The 23,582-nt window shown below is 30.4% G+C and overlaps 3 protein-coding genes across 8 annotated transcripts in view; 2 read left to right on the plus strand and 1 right to left on the minus strand.

The window, feature by feature from the left end:
• Positions 1-15,206, plus strand: part of LOC113374565 (protein eiger) — an 82,978-nt gene extending 67,772 nt beyond the window's left edge. Inside the window, exons 2-7 of the mRNA XM_026614538.1 lie at positions 3,262-3,593; positions 5,548-5,769; positions 7,069-7,312; positions 8,878-9,064; positions 10,341-10,489; positions 14,386-15,206. Coding sequence (XP_026470323.1) covers positions 3,262-3,593; positions 5,548-5,769; positions 7,069-7,312; positions 8,878-9,064; positions 10,341-10,489; positions 14,386-14,643 — 1,392 coding nt within the window. The 3' untranslated portion in view covers positions 14,644-15,206. The remainder of the gene's footprint in view (positions 1-3,261; positions 3,594-5,547; positions 5,770-7,068; positions 7,313-8,877; positions 9,065-10,340; positions 10,490-14,385) is intronic.
• The window catches only part of LOC113374566, a 220,891-nt gene that overhangs the window by 117,158 nt on the left and 80,151 nt on the right, over positions 1-23,582 (minus strand). The window lies entirely within an intron of this gene.
• LOC113374564 (myb-like protein X) overlaps positions 22,113-23,582 on the plus strand; it is a 36,229-nt gene continuing 34,759 nt past the window's right edge. Inside the window, exon 1 of the mRNA XM_026614536.1 lies at positions 22,113-22,167. The gene's annotated coding sequence lies outside the window, so the exon portion shown is untranslated. The remainder of the gene's footprint in view (positions 22,168-23,582) is intronic.

The following is a 23,582-nucleotide window of genomic DNA, read 5'->3' on the forward strand; positions in this document are numbered from 1 at the left end:
CCACCTTCTAAAGGGAGGTCCCAGGGAGTGAACCATGGGCATGGGTTGGTCGACCTTCAAAGTTACTGGGGGTCAATCATTAATTTGGACATTATTGAGGCGCTTTAAATGAGCCAAAACAGGATTTTTATCCAATCTTTGGGGTAATGCATGGAACATCAGAATTCATTTTAGAGATATTGTTTCTTCGGGAAAGTATCTTATTTTGATCCCTAGTATACGAAAATCATGTGTCTATGTGACTTTTTACCCATACAAATCGACCCGCCCTCATATATTTAGATATATATATATATATATATATATATATATATATATATATATATCATAACAATTGCGAATAATTAATTGATTTTGTGTGGCTTCAACTTTTTACCAATCGCGAATTGATATGTTTTCAACTTTAGATGTAGTATTATTTAACAATTATTGTATGTAACTTATATTTATGTTCTTAAAGTAGACATACATATATTCATCATAAACGCAAGACGAGAAGTTTCAGACCGTTTAGCTAAAAAAAATTTTACTGGTTACGGATATAGTAAATCATTCGTAAAATAATTGGGTTTAATTACGTTTTATAAATACTGCTGCATTATTTTCCTGTGTATCATGCTTACATGTTATGATTATGTTGTCGCGTGCTAAGCGATTGGTGATTATTTGCCGAGATAACAATGGCAATAAATTAATAGTGATCAGCTGTACGGCACGTCACCCACGAGGAATGATTGTGACGTGCACGCAAATTGTTCAATCATTTAAAGTTCATCGAGCAAATTCGTGAGAAGAAACACCCATTCAACGCGCGGACGCCGAGCTTGTTTTTTCTCTTCTTTCAAAAAAAACTCATCAACAAACCATCAGAAACAGTAATAATTCTGTTTTTCGTTTTGACGATAAAACGTTTTATAGCGAAACCAGAAAGGCAACGTACGGAATGTTTACGGATTATTTACGCATATTTGTTCTGATACATAACCAAATATTTCTTAATGACTGATGAGACAATACATTTTAAACAATATTCATGCATGTGCTTTGGATTTGATCAAATAAATTAAATTGGTCTCATAATAACAGTAAGGGACAAATCTCAATTACATAAATTATTTATTAACGGTATATTATTGGCGTGAGTTTAGGTTTGCCAAATAAAGATAGCTTACAGTAGCGTGTTGAAAAAGAAACTTAATATAATATTACCAGATTTTTTAGTGTTCTATGGTGTAATGGTTAAAAGCTCACGGACTCGTGTTGTCGGGGTCGTGAGCTCAAACCCCGCTCTGAACAACTTGATACCGTGTAGTAATAGCGATATGTATTTTCACTTGAAAATACAAATGAGAAATTTATTTCCAAATTCAAATGAAAATGAAGTGGGCCTTCGAGTTCTGCGGTGTGAAATGGCAATAGGAAATCTCTCACACTATTCTTTCCTGAATCAAGTTGGAGTTTAACGCGGCTCACGTACCTACCCTTGGGCAGTACTATCCACTATTTATTTATTATCAGGTTTAACTTCAGATTACCACAATCGCAATTATTCTTTCTTTCACAAATTATAATAATAAAATGCCCTTTTTGGCATACGACGTTGGAGTTAACACACACAATAATAAAGAATGAAAATTTAATAGTAATATCCAGGGGCGTAACTACCGCCGTATCAGCCGTATCAAAAATACGGGGCCCCCGAGCCAGCGGGAGCCCCCAACGTTCGTAAGCAATAGAAAATAATATAAAAGGTGTTTCACCAAAAAGTTAATTAATCGCGAAAACTTTGTTCAATCAAAATTAATGTCATTAAAGAAGGACGCGAGAAATGTAAAATTATTATATTATTTCAAAGTGTTTTAGTTTTTCTGCCACGGGGCACGGGGACTCCAAACATGCGCAAAAGTTAGTAGAATCTTACGAATTTTTATTTTATTTCACAAATAACAAAAGTCAAAATAATCATGAAAAGTCATTTAGAAAAACACCTGTCTCCATGAAACTTTCGTCTAAATACAGTAAGATAATCTCTGTTAATTTTTATAACCAATTGTAAACTCACTAAAAATATTTCTAAAATATGAAATTAAATATTTATTTATATAGCTGACAGAATTCAATAGTTTTGCATACAATTTTCCCGAAGTAATTTTTGCATACTTACCCAGTTGCAACCGCAAAGAGGCTGAAAAATGTTTTCAAATATAAAACTGATAAAAAATTAGCTAATCAGGTGTAAGCCTTAGGAAACTCTGTACATCCCGATATGTGTGAATAGTCAACCCAATTAATAAGAATTCAGATTTATTCCAAATTTTTATGAATTTTTAAAATTAATGTCTTATCACAAGCTCATAATATTTTAGTATCTATGATAGTAAGGATCATGTAAAGATTTATCAAAATCGTCAATTTAATTTCAACAACTACTTAATTGCTAAAAAACTATTCGAGCGATATATTCCAAACGGTTGGTTTATGATTTTGAAATGAGGACGACTCTTCTCCTAATTTCAAGGAATCGGCTCGGCCTGTCGTTGTAAAAAACTATTTTCTGGCAAAAATATTAACTTTTCCTTCGAGAAGTTAAATACTTCGACGATACAGGAATAGCATTAGATCATTATTGTTTATAGAAACAGAAAATTTATCAAACACAATAACCATCATAAGCTATAAATGATTTAATAAATGTGTATATGTATTGAATTTGAATTGTATGTAGAAATTTCGGATGAATATTGATGATAAGTGAAGATTTTTGTGGGAAAATTCTGGCATACCCGAGGGGGCCCACAAAAAAATTTTGATACGGGGCCCCGCCAATGCACACTACGCTCCTGGTAATATCTAACTTAAATTATTATTTAACTCGTCAATTTGAAAATAAACATATTTTAATCGCGCAAATCTATAGGTATATGCAAGGGGTGAAGAATTTAATGCAGAAAGTATACCAAATTTAAGATGTTTATATAAAATATAATTACCATATACATATTAGCCATATACATATTAGCTGTTAGTGAATATTAGTCGTTGGGTGAATGCACTGATATTCAAATAATTATTTGCTAATAATTATTTAAGATGCAAAAAAGCGTCAATTGAATTGATATAGGTTGTCAAATATCTCCCTTCCGCTTTTTTGCTCTTGGTTTATAATACAAAAAGGCGGAAGGGAGATATTTGACAACCTAATTTTACGAAAGCAAATAAATTATTGATTCCTATTAAAACTTAAAATATTTTTATTCTCAGATATACGCCGAAACCCACAATGGCCACCGGGGCGAATCATACCCAGGCGCGCACCACCTTGGCCTGGACGATTTGGACGGGGATCTGGACGAGGATGATGAGGACGATGACGAAGAAGGTGACGAAGAACTCGCCGCAAGTGGAGACGACGACTACGACATCTCGTACGATAGCGCGGAACCGCTATCCGGCAGTGATGCGAATCTGAGGCATGACATATTGACCCCTCACGCGGAAAAGACGAGCCTCGACGAGTTGCCGGCGTCGCCACTAGATGACAAGAGAAGTTTCAACGAGGCACCCGAAGAACTATTGGACGTTGGCGAGTACAGGTAAGGGCTCTTATCTTTTATTCGAGGGTAGGGAGAATGACGTGATCACGTTTCACATATCAATACTAGTGCAGAGATATCTCTGTAGCGTTTTCACAAACGAAAACTTTGTAAAAGAAAGAATATTACACAATTACAATATATTAATTATAATAATTCAATCTCTCCCGTCAAATGATCCGTTTCTAGGTTTTCGTTTTACTATAAACCGAATTCAAATATTTGTAAAACATGGAGATCTATCAAGTGTAAGCAGATGAAATGCATTTGCTCATCAACCACAAAATGACATTAGACGCAATAGGGCGGAAAATTTATAAAAAATACGTTAACATTAACCATTCGTCGGTCGGATATTTTTTCACCTTCGAACGGTCGGAAAGGTCTGGCTGGACCACCATTCATTTTACATGCATTTATATGGGATAAATGAGTTTTTGGTGTCTTATATATTAACAATTATTAGTATTAAATATTTATAGTTTTGATTTTTTCTTTTTCTTACCGTCTTTTGCATGTGTTGAGCTTGCTTATAATAAAAATATTACATATTATATTATATAAAAAAATCAAAAAATATAAAAAAATCGTTGCTTTTTTTGTTAATTTTTCTGTTTTATATCAATGAAAAACAATATTTTTTTTTCGGCGCCTTTGCAATGAATGTGAAATTCAAATGAAAACGAAATGAGGTGCATCGCCTTTGAAATGAGCTGTAAAACTGAAAGTGAAAATATAATTTCACTACAGGTTTGCCAAAAAAAATTTCGAACGCAGTACGGGTAGAAAAATTGTTGATAATGTGTGTATTACTATCATCCGATTTTCAGTGTTTGCGATTACCAATAAGTTTGGTAGGTTTTCGTCATAAAAATACTAACATTCATGTTACAACACATAGCAAAAAATATATACAACCATAGATAAACAAGTATACAACGCAGTTTGAATAGAAAATACCATGAAAAAAGACAAAATACTGGTTTACATATATCAAAAAGCGTATATTTCATACAAAATGTATGGGATGTCTGGACAGACCTTTTCGACCGTTCGAAGTATAAAAAAGTTAATATCCTTATAATTATCCTTTTGTACATTTTTTCGTCCTGATTTTTTCAGTGATCGACAGCTAACGAAAATTTAGGAAAAGTCAAGAAATTTCAAGTCGATAGGATTACTAGAAGTTTTTTTTTTTTTAATTGAAGTCGAAAGAAGTCTGGCCAGACCACGCCGAGCGACAGAGGGTTAATGAAAATTATAAATAATAAACTATTAATTTAATTTAGTACCAATAGTAATTATGTAATATACTCAATAGGCAAGGCAAATACTGACTTATACTAGTGCTTGGCGGATCTTCATTCAAAATTAGGCAAGAATAACCCTAAGCAAATATAGGACAAATATTTTAAATATTTAACCCTTTTTCTACACGTGCCGTCCATGGACCACATCCGTACGACGTGCTGTGTGTACAGGTGTCGTTCATGGACTACATGTTATGTTTGCCTTTGCTTCAAGATTTATCACTATAAGTTAAAGTATTCAGAATTCTAGTCATTTATTGTAATTTTTAGTTTATTAGTAGCCTAATTTTTAATTTTCCAACACATGTTTATTGATAATAAGAGAAGTATCTTTAAATATATCGTTGTGGTCTGTTCAATAGCGCTACTAATGGACACGCTGATCCGTATCAGCAACGACACTCCTGTGGACAACACTATCGTAGCAAAAGGGTTAAATATAAATAAAATTGGAATTCCTATTCTAAAGCTTAGTGAACATTGAAATATATTGAAAAATGGTCTGACGAAAAATCAGTTGCCAATGGTAATTTTTATGGAAAATTTTGAAACTATAGATTTTGATGAATAAAAATGCAAATAGCAACCCTTGAAAATTCCACTATGTATGGGCCTCATTATGCTTAAACTGCCATGCTTTACAGACGGCGTGCAAAAGAAGCAGATAAAGGCAACCGCGATAAACGCGAAATAGCTGGTGCCACAAGACAAGGTGTGCCGATCTTAGCGGAATCTTACGCCCACCGCAGAAATCAAACTGATGGCGATGAGAGTGCTTACAGACTGCACGAATCGCTTGTTAAGTACGCGCGACATGAAGGACCTATGCTGCAGGGGCGCGGGTGGAACAAAGATGATGAATTTAGGTACCATTCGGGAAATAACAATTGCTTGACTTAGTTATAAAAACGTGCAATCTAAAAATAATTAGTTTTCATTGAACATTAGGCCTGCAAGTATGGATAAAATATTTTTTTATTAAACAATCTAATAATACTAATTCTTCAATAGCATCATATATTAACATATAACATCATATATATGATATATGTGCATTATATGCACATATTCGAGTCGAAATTGCTGTTAGTCTCACGTTTAATTTGATGCATCCTGAATATGTCTAGAACAGGGCAATTGCATTTAAGGGGCACAACTAGTGTGAAATTTCGAAAAAATCGATTTTTGTTTTTTTTCATATTTCGGTAGATTACACCTTTAAAAATAATATATAAAAATTTCAAATCGATATCTCAAATAGTTTTTGAGTTACAGCCATTTAAAAAGTATATAGTACAACGATCATTTTATCTTTAAACGCGTTTTTCTCGAAACGACATTTTCCGAATTTGCTGCAATTACTCAAAAACTAATGATCCGATCACTATCAATTTTTTTTTACATGTTTTTATATAGTTCTTCTTAAAATGAACTATCGATTTTTTGATCGGATCAAAAATCGAATTTTGGCAGTCGAAAAACGACCAAAATTTTTTTTAAAAAACGCCGCCATTTTGTCAATTTTTGATTTATTTTTTTTCATCGTAGTTCATTTTACAGACAATATTATCTAGTTTAACGAGAATTTTTTTTTATTTCATCCACGTAGAAGGCTGGAATCACTGCAGCAGTTAAGGGCCTTTTTTTTGTCGCGCCGTTGGAGATCGACGATAACTTAAAAAATATTTACTATGTATTCTTAAAACGTGTATAAATATATTCCTGAAATTTTGAAATGATTGATAAAGTAGTTTTTTTAATATAAAAACCCAAAAACACCATTTTTTAGGCGGTTACACTAGTTGTACCCATTAAAGCAACAAATATTTCTATATAACTTTTAATCATGCAATACACAAATGAATAAATTATCTCTGCACAACTAAAAGGACAATAACTTTCATAATTACTATTTTGTAATAAAAATAGTGTATTATGTTATTCATAAATATCCTTGAAATTTTGTTCTCAATACTTTTATTAATAAAAATCTTTACGTTTTTCTTATAATTTACTTATAATAATTTGGTATTACAAATAATTTAAAATAACGCAATTTTTTCCTAATCACAAATTATATAGCAAATATCACGCATGGCGGTATAAATCTTCGGCTTCATGTCGGAAAATATCGAAACTATTTAATACTTTTATTTGTTTATTAGACACAACCCAGCCGTGCACGGTCGGAAACGCGTGCCATCCAACATGGACTACGCGACACTGGAACGTGAAATGCCTCCCCTGGTTCCCACTACTACAGTTGCACCACGTACCATGCCAACATCCAAAGTCTTCGTTCGCAAATCGAGAGTCATGAATACTGGTGAAGACAAGAGCAAGGCATACAGAAGGGTTGTTAAAAAATCGAGTTTGCTTGCCAACGAAAAGGATATGCGCAACTATCAGGTTTGTATGATTTACTTATAATATATGTGTTTTCAATCCTTTAATATACTGTAACTTTTATTTTATTTTAACATATAAGGGATCGTTCAAGTATTACGTAAGCAGATTTATTACAATTATTTACCCCCCCCCACCATCCCCTTGTCAGAAAAGGTAAGCAAAGCTCTTACCCCCTCCCCCCACGCTTACGTAAACATTTTGCAATTAATGTAGAAAAAACAAAATACTACCTATGACGTAATCATCATCCAGACTCCCCTGCCCCCCATGTCAACTCAAAATAAGCAAATCAACAACCCCCCCGCCCCCCTATAGTACTTACGTAATACTTGAACGGCCCCTAAACCGGGTGGCAACCTATAGTTATGGAAGTGCGGGACGCACGTACGAGGAAGGGGTTTTTATGCTAAAAAACTTGAATACGATTTAAAATACTAAAGACTATTTGAGGATAATAAAAATCATGATATTTAAGCCTTGTTTAAAATTTTGTTCAATTTTCTGCATAACTACTTTTGCCAGGCAATCAAAAAATTCGTTTCAATTAGTGCTAATTGTCGTAAAATTGAAAGTAAAAGTTCAAAATTACAAATTTGAGAAGCTATTTTAACTTGCTTTTGAAAATTTTCATTCGCTAATTTTCTCATTCCTAACGTACTGTTTAATACAAATATACTCATTTTATATATCATTTTTAAATATTTGATGGGTAGTTGTAATTTTATCATCAAGTCATTGCGAAGATTCCATTTAAACCTATACTTTTAGAAAACTCCGGACTATCGGTTTTTTTTTAATCCGGGACAAATATTGCTTTGTTATTAATCATAATGTAATGAATCAGACTGCTATTTACGGGATGAATAAGTTAAGGCTAATGAGTTAAATATTAGGTTGTCAAATATCTCCCTTCCGCCTTTTTGTATTATAAACCAAGAGCAAAAAAGCGGAAGGGAGATATTTGACAACCTAATATAACATTTTAATAACTTTTATGTTGAGACGGACGGCTAATGCGCCTGAAATTTTTGAACTTTTTCCGCGGGCCCGGTGTTATATTTCAGTGATACATAAAAGAAAGATGTTTTATTTCAGTCTTATCAACCGATTAGTTCCAGATCCTTAATTAGTCCTGATGCTTATAATCGTTCCACTTGAGGCACAAGTTTGCATCTTTACTTAGTGGCTATGAGTATGTTCTATCGATTTGTTTAACTTTAGAACTCATTGTCTAGTGCATAGCTATGAGATAATGAGTGCATGGTTCATAAGATATAGTTTTGTAGACATAAACGAACATTGCCCTATATTCATTCCAATACAATATAATTGAATACGAAAAGATATAAAATGTTATTATTATTTTGAATTGCGCACTATCTGAAAGTTAATATTAAGAGCTAAAACTTTCAGAGAAATGTTTTTTATCAATTTGGAACCATTTGAGCCATTGAGAGCAAGGAAATTCGAAAATATTGATATTAAGGACCACCCTATATATATATATATATATATATATATATATATATATATATAAATTGCAATATATTTTTGTTTGTTTCAAGGAACAAGTAGCGCCAACAGAAACTCGAATGCCCCTGCGTAGACGTCGCTTGCATCGTGTCATAAGAAAAAACATCGAGAACATGGGCACCACCGGCCATACACCAGTGCGCCATCGTCCATTAGCTGCTGCACACTTTTCTGGTGACACAAGCAGATATGAACAAGGAAAACACGAGCACTACAATGGTGAGAAATTTTTAATAATTGTTGAAGGCTTTGCCGTCGAATTGCATTTAACTGGCTAAATGCCAACCACATGATTTTTAGTTGTTTAAAACACACATGTTAATATGAAAATATATTTAAAAAAGAATTATTATTTTTAAACGCACACAATCAATTTATCTCTGTATGCAATACTATTATTACAGTAGATGAGTAGATGTATCGTCAAATGTATCGTCAAATTAAATTTCATTTTACTGCAACAAAAGCCTCAAACTACTAATAAATTTGAAACCAAGTAATGATTTAAAAAATGTTTTCTTCTGTTTATTTCAAACCGATTTATGAAAAAGATGCAAAATGAATTTGTCACATAAATTGCCAACGATAATTTGACGCGACTGCAAGCTAACCTTGTAATCCAATTTTCTGGGAATACTTCACAATGTTTTACGTATCAGTAAACTCGTTGTACATAAAATATAAGAAAAGATATTTGTGAATATCAAAGATGAAAAGCTGTTTCGATTCTTTTTTGAAAAGTACCCGTTTCGCAAGATTTGTTTCTAGAACAAGGTCTCTAGATTTAACATGAATTCTACAAGAATTATATATATATATATATATATATATATATACTCGTATATATATATATATATATATATATAACAAATGTATTCTGAGTGGATAATTAATTTGGAAATATGAACAAACAACACTCTTTTTTGCACTATTTTATTAAATAATAATTTTCACAAACGTTTAGAGACTAGGTTTGTCTCATCATCAGTGTGTTGTAATTTAAAATTTAAAATATGGAATTTAAAATATGTGTTATCCGCTACATGTTGTTCGAAAAACTGATAGTTTAACCTAATAGTTTTTCGAACAACATGTAGCGGGTGACACATAATGCTAATTTAGGTTTCCGTATTTAAAATTTTGTTATAACACTGATGATGAGACAGACCTAGTCTCGAAACGTTTGTGAAAATTATTATTTAATAAAATAGTGACGTATAGATTTCAAATAAACTTTGAAACATAATTTTATTGATGTTACGCTCGATTATTTAACATATTTATATTAACATCACGTTTGAAGTGACCGTATTGGTTTCATATTATTTTAAACAAGAAGAAAGATAAAAAGATTCTAGTTGTAAAAATTGTCATTTTAGATAACTCGCGATTTTGAAGTATTGTTTGATAAAGAAGCTCTTAAAGTTTGCTCTTTAAAGCGTTTCCAACATCACCCCAACTAATCTAATATATTGTCAATATGATCTGTTTGCAGGTAACGGTAGGTTGCGTCACCCGGACGGAGTGTTTACGGATTGGCAACCCGCCCCATGGGTGGGCGCCCTCGGCATGGACCGTCACTATCGACTCGCAGACGGCTCCGTCACTGTTAAGGATAACGGCCTATACTTCGTATATGCTCAGGTTTGTGTTTACGTATTCATTATCTCGAAGAGAAGGCTATATCAATAAGTGCGCCGGAGAGTCTCTGGAGCACTGCTATTTGTTGACATTTTTATTTGCTAGCAAGGTTGAAGTAATTGCCGGTCCTACATTCTACTATATATTATACCGAACTAATACAGAGAGTATATTTTGTTAAGTTTTGTTTATGAGATGTGTTATATTCTAGTGCTTAGCAAAGGACAATATATTATAGAATGTGTAGCAATATGTATAAAACTTTATACAAAATATTGACTTATTAGATTATTACTACTCACAATAACAAAGAATAATAGCTTTCTCAATTATTACTATTTTTATTATTTACTGTAATAATAAATAGTGTAAATTAAATTAGAAAATATACAAAAACACAAAAAGTACGCAAACTAATAAAACCTTTTTAAAAAACTGAGAATGTGACATCTATATTATAGCTTATTATAGCTGTTTTGAAAAAATGTTTCGCATAATTGAAGAACGGTCTAAAAATCCGAAATACAATTACATTTCGAATGTTTTTTCAAATTTCCAAAAACGTGGCTAATACATATATTCATTAGAATGGTCCTCAAAATGGTCATTTTCGAATTTCCTTGCTCCCAGGGGCTCAAATGGTTCCAAATAGATAAAAAACTATCCCCTGAAAGTTTTAGCTCTTAATATTAACGTTTAGATAGAGCGCAATTCAATCAAAGTTTTGTATGGAAATAGCATGGAAAAATTTTCAAAAATTTTAAAAATGTTTTTTTAGATGTAATTTAGCGAACAAATTAATGAATAAACCTCATTCAATTGTCGCTAAGTTATACCTAAAATATTTTTTTAAATTTTCAAAATTTTTTCCATGCTTTTTCCATACGAAGTTTGATTGAATTGCGCTCTATCTAAACGTTAATATTAAGAGCTAAAACTTTCAGAGAATTGTTTTTTATCAATTTGGAAACATTTGAGCCCCTGGGAGCAAGGAAATTTGAAAATGACCATTTTAAGGACCACCCTAATATTCATATGCATGTGCAATTTTAGAATTTTTGTAAAATTTAGAGATAGTATATGGTTTCATTCACATGCGTTACTAAAGATGATAATTTGAGACAAAATGGTTTAGTGAAAATAAGTTTCGCGGAAAATGTATATTCGATTATGACTTTTTGCTATAGTTCTATTCACGCACATAAACTGAACATATATGTTCAGTTTTAAGTACATTTAACTATAACAACAAGTAATTGATAATGACAGCAAATTAATTTGAATATATAAAATCAAAAAATCTCTATTCTACCTAAGAGTGATAGAGTATACCCGATTCTCCCCTACATGTCTAATACTGCTCTTTGTTTGGGTATCAATTTTCGTTCCATTAGGTGTGTACTCTAATGGCGCCCCTTGACTTTCTTTCGCCTGTTGCTGCGGACACAGATTTTTATGACGTTATAAAAATGTTATCGTTTGTGTGTATAAATATTTAGTTAGGCGGTCAAATTCTTACTTATGTTCTACAAATTGTAGCTTTTATGAGGTAATTATATTCGCCGTTTTCTTTCAATAAGCTTCGTGCCTAATGTTGTTTTATAATTATTCGTGGCAGTAGAAAAATAAAGACGACAGAATTTTTAAGATTACGCCGTTGTATTGGATTTTTATAAATGAACTAATTTATTTTTTACTTATCAAACAAATGTTACAAATTTATTCTAACAAAATTAGCCTTTTTGTTTATAAAACTTGTAAAAAGTTTTACTTTTCTTGAATTTGTTGCAATTCGACAATATTGAAGGTATGAAAAGCAATTTACTTATCTATTCTAAAGTTGTATTATCAAAGGCTACTTTTACAAAAGTAATAAATATAATAATTTTAAGATAGTTTTTTTTGTTCAGCGGAGAGAGAATGCATGAGGATTGCAATATTTAGCAACTAGATAAAATACTTCAATACAATTATTAAATGCGGAAATAAAATACTAATTTCGAACGTACGTCATGAATTGAAATCATTGGTCAATTACTTTTAGATGTCTTGTATTTGTAAATAAGTATTTACTTCTCATATTTATTTACAAAACATTTCTTAATTTTATATATCCATAAATATATACAGTACTCGCGATAAGATTTTCTCCCTTGTCACGAGCAGCAATAAAATGTCCAAAAATAAATCTCAGGTGTATTACGTAAAGCACGTTTATAATGGTTTATCTGAATAAATTGGTAGTAGAAATTTACAAGTAGACATATTTTTAACTAGAACGGGTTAATTTTAGTAAAAAAATACTTTTATTTCAGTATTTTTTTAGTAATTGTTTCCATCGTAATTTTGGTTTGAAGTATTGGTTCAACGCTAGTTCAAACGCAAGCCATTGCAATATATTACCTGTTTTAAAATTCGTAGGGAAAAACGTATCGATATGAAAAATCCACACATTGCTAACCTATCTTTGTTATCGCTAAATTAAAATTGTATTTCCAGGCAAAAGTTTAGAGAAAATCTAATTGAATATATTTTTATTAATCCGACCTGATATAAATTATTAGCTTCCCGTTGAGTAAGTTATAGTAATCGCAAAAAATCGAGAGTATTTTTTTTCAAAAGTTTCTGAACATTTTGGCACACCTTACAAAAAACGGTTGTATGTGTGCGTGTGGGTGTGTTCAAATACAAATTTTCGTCGACGATTTCGGGAACACGAATCAACCCGTTTGAATAATTAAAAAAACATTCGTTTTGTATTGATGGGAAGACGTGATTACATATTAGTTTTTGGCAAAGGGATGTCCAGCCGTTTCAAAGATACGGACAGTTTTTTGAGAGAACGGTGCGTCCGATTTGAATGATTCAGGAAACATTTTATTTGTACTGACGAAGTGAAGAACTGGTTAAATTTCAAAAATTGCCATCTGGCGGTCAAAAATGATCATTAGACATATGCACATCAAATTATCAGGTATTTTATTGGTATTTTAATAATAAGTTTTGTTTAGATTTCTATGGGATCCGTACCAATGTTTATTTGTTGGACAGCAATGCTTCGAAAATTCATCTTTGTCGGTCGGCGTGGTCTGCCCAGACTTTTTTCGACTTCAATTAAAAAAAATACTTCTAATAATCCTATCGACTTGAAATTTTTTGACTTTACCTAAAATTTCATTAGCTGTCGATCAATGAAAAAATCAGGACAAACGTGTACCGAAAGATAATTATAAGGATATTAAGTTTTTTATACTCCGAACGGTCGGAGTGGTCTGTCTAGACCACCCATACATTTTGTATGAAATATACGCTTTTTGATATATGTAAACCAGTATTTTGTCTTTTTTCTGGTATTTTCTATTCAAACTGCATTTTATATATTCTTTGCTATGTGTTGTAACATGAATGTTAGCATTTTCACGACGAGAGTTCCTTGAAAACCTACCAAATTTATTGGTCATCGCACACATTGAAAATCGGATGAGTAATGAAACCTGTAGTGAAATTATATTTTCAACAATTTCATTGATATAAAACAGAAAAATAAAAATAATAAAAAAGCGACGATTTTTTTATATTCTTTGATTTTTTTTATAATATAATATAATATATAATTTTTTTTATTATAAACAAGCTCAACACATGCAAAAGACGGTAAAAAAAGAAAAAATCAAAACTATAAATATTTATTACTAATAATCGTTAATATATAAGACACCAAAAACTCATATACCCTATATAAATGCATGTAAAATGAATGGTGGCCCAGCTAGACCACTCCGACCGTTCGAAGGTGAATAAATATCCGACCGACGGAGGGTTAAAACAGCTACGTAGCGCGATCTCATAAAATCTCATTTATTGTCAATCAATAATTAATAAGTGCATTTTTTTATCAGGTCCACTACCTAGACGAACATGATACGAACGGCTACCGCGTGTACCGTAATGATGAGCCTTTGCTCCAGTGCACCACTATGACGCACTCTCTCGAGCGCGTAGCGAAGAGCAACACGTGCTACACGGCAGCGGCCTCTCATCTCGTAGCCGGAGACCGCATCAGCATTCGAGACCTCGGAGGTATGCGCTACGCGCTCTTCGAGCCAACCAAGAGCTTTTTCGGACTGATCAAGCTCGGCGACGCACGAATTAAATAATTTCATAATTTACACGAGGCCTTACAACGTAATTGTCCATGTATTATATGAATTCTTACATGTGATTTATTAATAAAGGAGGCATTGCAGGTAGCACATGACCGTTATGTTGTTAAAATTATTGAAGCATTTTATGGGCATGATTTATTTTTATTATTCATATTCGGTATCGTTAATTAAGATCATAAAAAGTATACAAGTCATAAAACAAAAATGATTGCGAAAATATGAATAAGAAATAACCAAATTATGTTTTTTTATGAAAATGCAACCTAAATTTAATAACATAATGGTAAGTGGCAAAGTATTACATTAATTTCAAACGTTATTAAACACCATATTGAATATTAAAAAGCAATTTAAAGTATTCATAGATATTATTTATATTACGAAGATATATTCAAGGATATATAATTTAGAAATACTTTATGTAGTAATTATATGTTACAATATAGATTTTCTAACGCCTATCAAGCCTTGAAATTTGTGATCTACTACAATCAATAATTTATTTTGTACTCAAAAGCCATATCGAAAATAAAATTATATATATATATATATATATATATATATATATATATATGAGATATTTTGTTTTCCTTGCTTTTAGTTCCTTTATAAACAAAAGTACACAAATATATTTTACTGTTATACATTAATAAGAATAACATTTTGAAATCATTAAAAATTATATGTAATTGTAAATTTAGTCAATAAGTAATTGTACCTTCACATAATTTAATATAAATCATAAAGTCGCAATAATGCTAGCCCGCAAATCATTTTTGTTGTATGCAAATTGCATGTTCATGAAATAAGTTTATTTAATTAGCAAATATGAGGTGCTGCTTATTGATATAATAATTTAATTGAATTTTCATTGTAACTTTATGATAATAACATATTTATTAGAATGGGAATACATTGGAGATGTAGAGCACTTTGAAACAAATACACATGACAAATTTTTCATCTTTGATTTAGCAGTAATTAGATAACAGCACTGATCTTAAATATTCACGAAAAAGAGCTGTATTAAAAGTTAGGATTTTTATACCATCTAAATTATTTTTATATATTATTAAAGAACTAAACTTAATAAATTTAGTGTTAGTGATCTCATCATATGTTGTACATAAGAATTGCTTATTATTTAATTAATGATTTACAATTAGTTTTAGCTTTATATTACTTTATGTATTCATATAAGGATAGATTACATTATATCAGAATATTTAATATAATCTACTATACTGTTGATGATTAATGTATTGTCCTATTTTTCTAATATGTAATAAAAATATTTAACTGTATACATTTATTTGTACTCAATAAAAGTGTTTAGTTCTATACGTCTTTCTGTTAATTATGATTCCCTAATACGCATAATTAACTTCCCGTAGGGTGAGTTATTGAATGGACCGAAAATCGAAATTAAAAAATTTTACATTTCTCGACGTTTTGAAGGTTTCTGAACATTTTGGCATACCTCAGAAAAAATGGATGTGTGTGTGTGCATGTATGTATGGATACAAATTTCCAGTCACGTTTTCGGGCTCACGGATCAACTGATTTGAATGGTTGAAAAAACATTCGATTCCTATTGATAGGAAGATGAGCTGATTAGTTTTTGGCAAAGGCAGGTCCAGCAGTTACGGAGATAAGGAGCAAAGAGTGCAAAAGAAATAGAAATCGAGTTTTTGAGAGAACGGAGCATCCGATTTGAATGATCTAAAAAACATTCAATTAGTAATGATTGGGAGAAGTGTTTATTAGTTTTTGGCAAAGGCAGGCCCAACCATTTCGAAAATACGGAGCTAAATGTGTAAAGAATGGCAAAAAACAATTTTTTTGTATATCGAAAATAATTCAGATTTTATTTTTAATTCTGACTATAGTTGTAATATACTTTAAACAAATAATTTCAACTTTGCAATTCAGTTTATATAATTTTTATAAATATTAGACAATGTTACAATATTAATAATAATATATTAGAAAACATTCAGTATTCCTCGAGCATTCCGTTACGGTACGGGAAGTCCCAGCAATTTGCCTTAAGGCACGATGCCATACACCCCACTAGTTTATTTTCGAATTTTATTTATCGCAAATAAAAACATATGTATGAAAGTTTGAAATTATTATTATTGCTATTTAATATTAAATGGTTAATATTCATTCGTGTTGCACAATTAAAAATAGATCAAATGAATATATTTTATTTATCATTCATCAATTTATTTCCTATCATTCATATTCTTATAATTTGTTAATAGCCCGCTATTTTATAATATCATATATATATATATATATATATATATATTATTACTTGAACTCTGAGTACCTTCATAAATTGACGACTGTGATGTTTTATTAGAATTCCTCAGTATTCCCGGTGTTTCTAATTTGTACAAGTTCGACTTTTTGCTAATTAAACTTTGGCTCTTGAAAGTTAATATATAGCAATTAACATAAGATTCAGTTGACATACATATTTTATATGAAATTGTGCGCATATACTTGTAAATATATTGAGTGAAATTTTAATTGTAATAAAATTATATAACATTATTTATACAAACTACATGGGAAGCATTTTTAAAATATATCACGCATTTAAAGAAAGTCCAGCTAAAACACTTTAAAAACGCTGCTGAGATTTTTCTGCACTATATACATATTTCATTAAATTCTACATCTCATATAAATGTAAATTTATTCAAGAAGGAAAGTTCATGCGCTACAACTCTATGAGTTGAGTAAATCTTTTGATCAGAAGTTGCGTGTCGATTTGCATTTTCTATCTGAAAGAAGTTCATTATTTTTTTCGATGTGACATCGCAAAGTCAGAAATTGTTTTCGTTTTTTTTTCTTATCAACGCACCGTACACTTACGTTTATATTCTTATGGCACTTTATGTTTATACATAATAAATTAAATCTGTAAAGAAAAAAGTTATGTACTATAGTGCTTGCTAATGCATACTGAATAAGAATAAGAAACGCGAGCTAAACGAAAAAAAGACGAAAATTAAACATAGATAAAAACAGCACTTTTAATAATTTTAATTTTAAGAAGATAAGCGCCGTGCTAAGTCAGTATCTTTGAAAAAAGGTAAAGGTATGTACTTGTAATCTACCACATGTATATTTATATATATATATATATATATATATATATATATATATATCAACTCTACTCTTAAATATACTGTTTGTTTAAATCTTATCAAGATCAGTTTCTTGACAGATGTGCTAAAGATGGAACGTGTCTAGTTCCGAAACGTCGACAGTAAATAAATAAAGATATATTTTTTCTAAAAACTTTTTTATTATATTTTATATACTTTAGTATATATGCGTTGCAGTTATATGCATGCATACGCAAAGACGCAGTTATTTCCGCTAAAAAATTATTTTCATCAAGTAAAAGATTTATCTTCTGTTGCTTATATTTTGAAAACAAAGACATAAAATCGAACATGAGAAACAATGCTCTTTGTCTGGGAGTAAAGTAAATAAAGTAGATACATTGGAGCTTTGCAATAAATCAGGGTGTTCGAACGTTCGAGAGACTCCATTAAATGAAGATTCTTAAAAAAAAATTAAATATAGAAGTAAGTTATATCTGGTAATAATATTCTATAAAAATAGCACATCCGTTATGATTGTTTCAATATATTCTTGTTGCAAGGCTTGAAAAACGTCGAAATTTTAATTACATTATTCTAAAAATATCGCATCAAAAAGTATTAAATAAATTGATTAATGTTATTTTAAATTAGAATTAGAAATTACTACGAAAAACGTATCAATGCTGTGAATTAATAGCCAGATTAGTGTGCAGCACAAAGCATTGATTTAGGTTACACCTGTGCTACCATTCTAATTCAGATAATAGCCATTGTGATTGCAAGAACTTATCCGTAGTATAAAATCATTTGAGGTTAGAAGTTCTTCGTATTATAGACTGGTACCAAATACCATACTATTTTACATTATTTTACGAAAACAAAAAAGTAAAAAGGACCACCACCGATATTCCTAAAACAAATAAAGTCAGTATTTTAACAATATTTGGAAGAAGAGGTAAAAAGACGTATAGCCAGGCATCACGTTGATATATACGATGTTGCTATCAGGAGATAAATGGCAATGTTTAAAAAACCATAACCAAAGTATTTTCTTTCGTAGTTAGTTTTCTTGGTTGTGAGCGCTGTTGTTCAGTTTATGACATCTTAATATAACATCTACGTTATTTGATTGTTTTATAAGATGCATTGTTATATTTAAGTTAGATTTAACAGTTTTTTTCATATAAACTTTAGAAAAGATTACTCGCGAGTCGGGTAAAAATACTGAGCCTTTATTCTTACAAAGGTGTAAATAATATAAAATAGTAAATAAAAAATTAAATTAAGTTAAAAAAAGCAATTGCACAAGAAATAATTAAAATAAATAGTTATTCGAACTATGCTGATGATTATTTCCGACAAATACCGGATCAAGGTTATCTACAGTGTTATCTCTGTGAATAATGTAGCCATAAATTTTCTATTTTGCTTTGGTTAAATAATGTCGCTGTTACTTCGTAAAATCTCTTTAAAATAAAAAATAATACTTTTGATCTGTTTGCCCTATGGCTGAAAAAAGCCATTTTTAAAAATAGCAGAAAAACCATTTTTACAATGATGAATAATGGAAGGTTTACTAAATATAGTCAGATAATTGTTTGTTATGTGTTATTTGGTGTGATATATGATTTGGTTTTCACAATATATTTGCTCAAAGTCAAATTGAACCTTTGTTCCCCGCTCTACCCTGTATATATATGTACCACATATATATATATATATATATATATATATATATATATATACAATTCCACAATTGACTGATTTTGGTACTGACAATAACTTGATTCAAAATCAAATAATGCACAAATTTTGGAACATTTATACTATTGTTTTACTTCCTAAATAAGCACATAATAAATTCTTTCATAGCATTCTTTCAGAATAAGACAAAATTTAAAGAAACATGGGTATCATATTTTTCCAGTCATGTCAGAGACAGCAGTGTGAATATGATACATAAATTATTATGATCGCTGTAGTTTGTATACATATGACATTCAACGAAATTCAGGAGTGTTGAAGTTGAGTAATTCCCTTTTTCGAAGTCTCGCATCAAAATGCAAAAAATTCCAATTACAAATATCGATTATAGCCTAGGGACTACGCGCGAATTATCTCGACAAGTGTAATGAAATAGATAATGATTCGAAACAGATAACGAAAGTTTACTGCGTCGGTATCAATATTCATTTAAACAACAACAGTATCGATTTTTAATTAAATCTATACAAATAGTGGATGCATTTGAAGGAATTAAATAATCAACTTAATTTTGAACTACAAAATACACTTACTGGGCGAAGTAATCCTTGAATTGAAACGTCAACTACACATTTCGAAAGATAGAACTATTTCATAATTCATTATACGTTTTACAGAGTATGTGTCATGTCCAGACAAGAATAATTATTATACAGAGACAAAAATGGTGCATAATTTATTTGTACTCAAGTCCATACATACATGCATACAATTATTGCACACGACACATACATACATTCACACATACACGCACGTTATATATATATATATATATATATAAATATATATATATATATGTAATGTGTGTGTGTGGGTGTGTATACACCAATATTAGTTAAATTGTTTGCATCTTTAAAATTTCCACATCCATCTATGTTTATGAGATGTAGGCGTTTTTCGCTAATAATATCCAACCAAATGAAATCATTACTCAATATAATCTCGTTAAATTTTTAGCATTTTGAAACAAATATTCTTTCATCATCAGCAATATTATTGATATTACAATAAAATGAAAAACAATATTAATTTGTATTTGTATCATATTATATTTATTGATGAAATACATTTTGGTCGCATCTACAAATAAATTAACGGAAATAAATTAAGTCCGCGGATGTGAATGCTATAGCATTCATTTTCTTTGTGATTCTGAATGACGTGGATGCAATAGAATTTAAATTATAAAGTTGATTATTTTGAATTTAATTTTAAATAACCTTAAGTTTTTGTAATTTTGTACACGTTAACGGCAGATGATTTGGCTTAGAAATCAAATCGTAAGGCTATAGCTCTAGCCTTAATATTAAATAATGAATTAATGCCAAATCTATATATTTTATATATAGAATAGGGCGAGGGTTTAAGGCCCGCGGGCAAAAAGGTCCATCACAAATATGTCAAAAACAAGTAAAGTTAGGCATTTTTATGAACATTTTTTGAAAGTGAAAAGCAATAGGTGCATATATGCATCACTTTGATTCTTACAACAGGATGGTAATGTTTGAAAATGCATAACAAAAGTATTTTTTTCGTTGTTATTTTTTTGGTTGTGAGTATACGAGGCCTTAATATAATATTTATGTATAACGTATTTAATTGTTTTATACAATGTATTGTTAATTTTAAGTCAGATTTAACTAACCTCTAATATGAAGTAAAAAGGACCAACTGAAACTTACCTTCGTAAAGGCGTAAACAATAAGAAAATAGTGAATAAAAAAGTAAGTTAAGTAAATATTAAAAGAGTTAAATCAAGTTAATAGTTATTCCTATTCTGCTGATAAATATTTCTGACAAAATACTAGATCAAGGTTATATACGTTGTCATTTTTGTGCCCATCAAACTTATGTATCGCATTGATTGAATAATCCAGCTATTATTTCATAATGTCTCTTTAAATTTAAAATTGAGACATTAGATCTGTTTGCTCCCGAGCTTTTCACCCGTCATATAGAGTGAAAAGAAAAACATGACAAATTTTAGAAAAATATAATTACCTAGAATGCGCATGTTGTGGTGCAAGTTTTATTCAGACAGTATAATTACTTAAAGTCAAATTAGACCATTCTGCCCCGCTTGTATTATTATTATTATTATTAGCAATAAACGAAGTCATCGTGTAACTGAAATATTAATATTACTTTCATAAATTCGGTTGTAAGAATGATCAATTCAGATAGAATAATGTGCAAACAAAAAAAAGTAACAAATCAATCAATTCGATGAGTGAATCGTCCGTGATCTCGCTCGAGCCTCTTGCACACAGCACTAGCGCCGTAGCGGCTTTGCGTCGCGCTCGCTCTACGGGCTACGCTTATCGATCGTAGAGGGGCGGCCCTGTTTATATAACGGCGCCGATGGTGGGCGTCGCACACAAAACGCGCGCGATCCTCCGATCCTGTACATTCTACAAAGAAATATTCTCATATATTCGCACGGGATTTGTCGTGTTCAGGTTAAAGTGACCGCCGACCGGGAAAGGAGAGAATTTTAATTTTTTTTCGATAGATTTTAGATCTGTCGAAGAATATACATAGACTGTCGTCGCTTAAAATTTCGTGTCTCAAACCGTGGTGCGTGCGTACAGTGAAACGCAAAAGTACATGCTTGTGAAATAAGGTTAGTATTGATCTATTATAATTAAATTTGTTGCGTACAACTACTCGTATGATAAAGAGACAGAGACAAGGAAATGAATGACAACAAATAATAAACATCAAAATAATTTATATTATTATATAAATATTTATATATAAAGCATGACTGATTTCAAATAATAATTCGTTACATATTGAGTCATATTTCTGCAAAAATCATAGAAAATATAGAATCTTCCACTACCACCTTTTTATACCGTGGTCAAGTTACATACAAGTTATAACAAAACTAAAAAAGAAAACATATAACGTCATTATCTTAAGCATGACCAATTCCAAATAATAATTCATTACATATAGAATTACATTTCTGCAAAAACCATAGGAAATATGGAATCTTCCACAATCAATTTTTTATTCCGTTGTCAAGTTCTATAACAAAACTAATAAAGTACACAGGTAACGTCATTATAAAGTAAAAAGTTTTAAAGCATGAACTAACAGTAAAAGTAAAGTAAAAACAGAAAAACAAAATCTTCGAAGATATTTTATTTTCTAGACATCGTTTCCATACTGCTGTATTGATTTCCACCTGTAGCCCAGGCATGTGTAACATGTTGTATAGGAAAAACAAACATCACTTGTTACATGCAATAAATCTATACCTGTGTTAATATATTACACCCTTTAATCAATTGTTCTTGAAACTAATTATTTTAGAATTAGTTAGTCAAATAATCATGAATTTATCAATTTACTTCAACTAATTAGCCCTTAATACCATCTCATACGTCAAATTTGCATATTTATAAAACTAATTTATATTTAACAAAGATATAAAGTATCTTTGTTAAATATAAACCATCTTATCTCTAAATATTCTGTATTATTATTATATATATTATATGGTTGAGATGTTTGTTGAAGCTACATCAATGAAAATATTTTCTTCTATCTTATTATTAATCTTAAAGTTTAATTCAATTAAATTATACGCACCGGCAATCTAATTTATGCAGAAAAGTTTATGATAACATCAATTTACGCAAAATAATCCGTATTTTGAACGTTTTCGCGAATAATTCCTCTACAACTTTTTAAAAATAACAATAACATGAATATGATTTTATCTCGAAATGCAAATAAGTCATTACAAAATTGCTAGAAAATGTAAAACACAAAATATTTTTTGCGATTATTAATTCTAAATAATTAGTCGAAATCAAGTTTATTTTTCATATAATTTAATAAATATTGAACCTTCCTTTCGTCGCTTTGCTTTTTGTTTGCTTGCTAGTCTGCTAAAATTGTTTTTTTTTTTTGAACTAATATTTATTTATTTTTTATAAGTAAAGATTTCAAACCTATTTGATTAATATAGAGATAAACAATTGAAACTGACAGTAATACGACGGACTAGCATTTAAAAAAAATATA

This window comes from Ctenocephalides felis, unplaced genomic scaffold, assembly GCF_003426905.1.
Source record: "Ctenocephalides felis isolate EL2017-DRISC unplaced genomic scaffold, ASM342690v1 CF-g0.4_SCAFFOLD_01886, whole genome shotgun sequence".
NCBI lineage: Eukaryota > Metazoa > Arthropoda > Insecta > Siphonaptera > Pulicidae > Ctenocephalides > Ctenocephalides felis.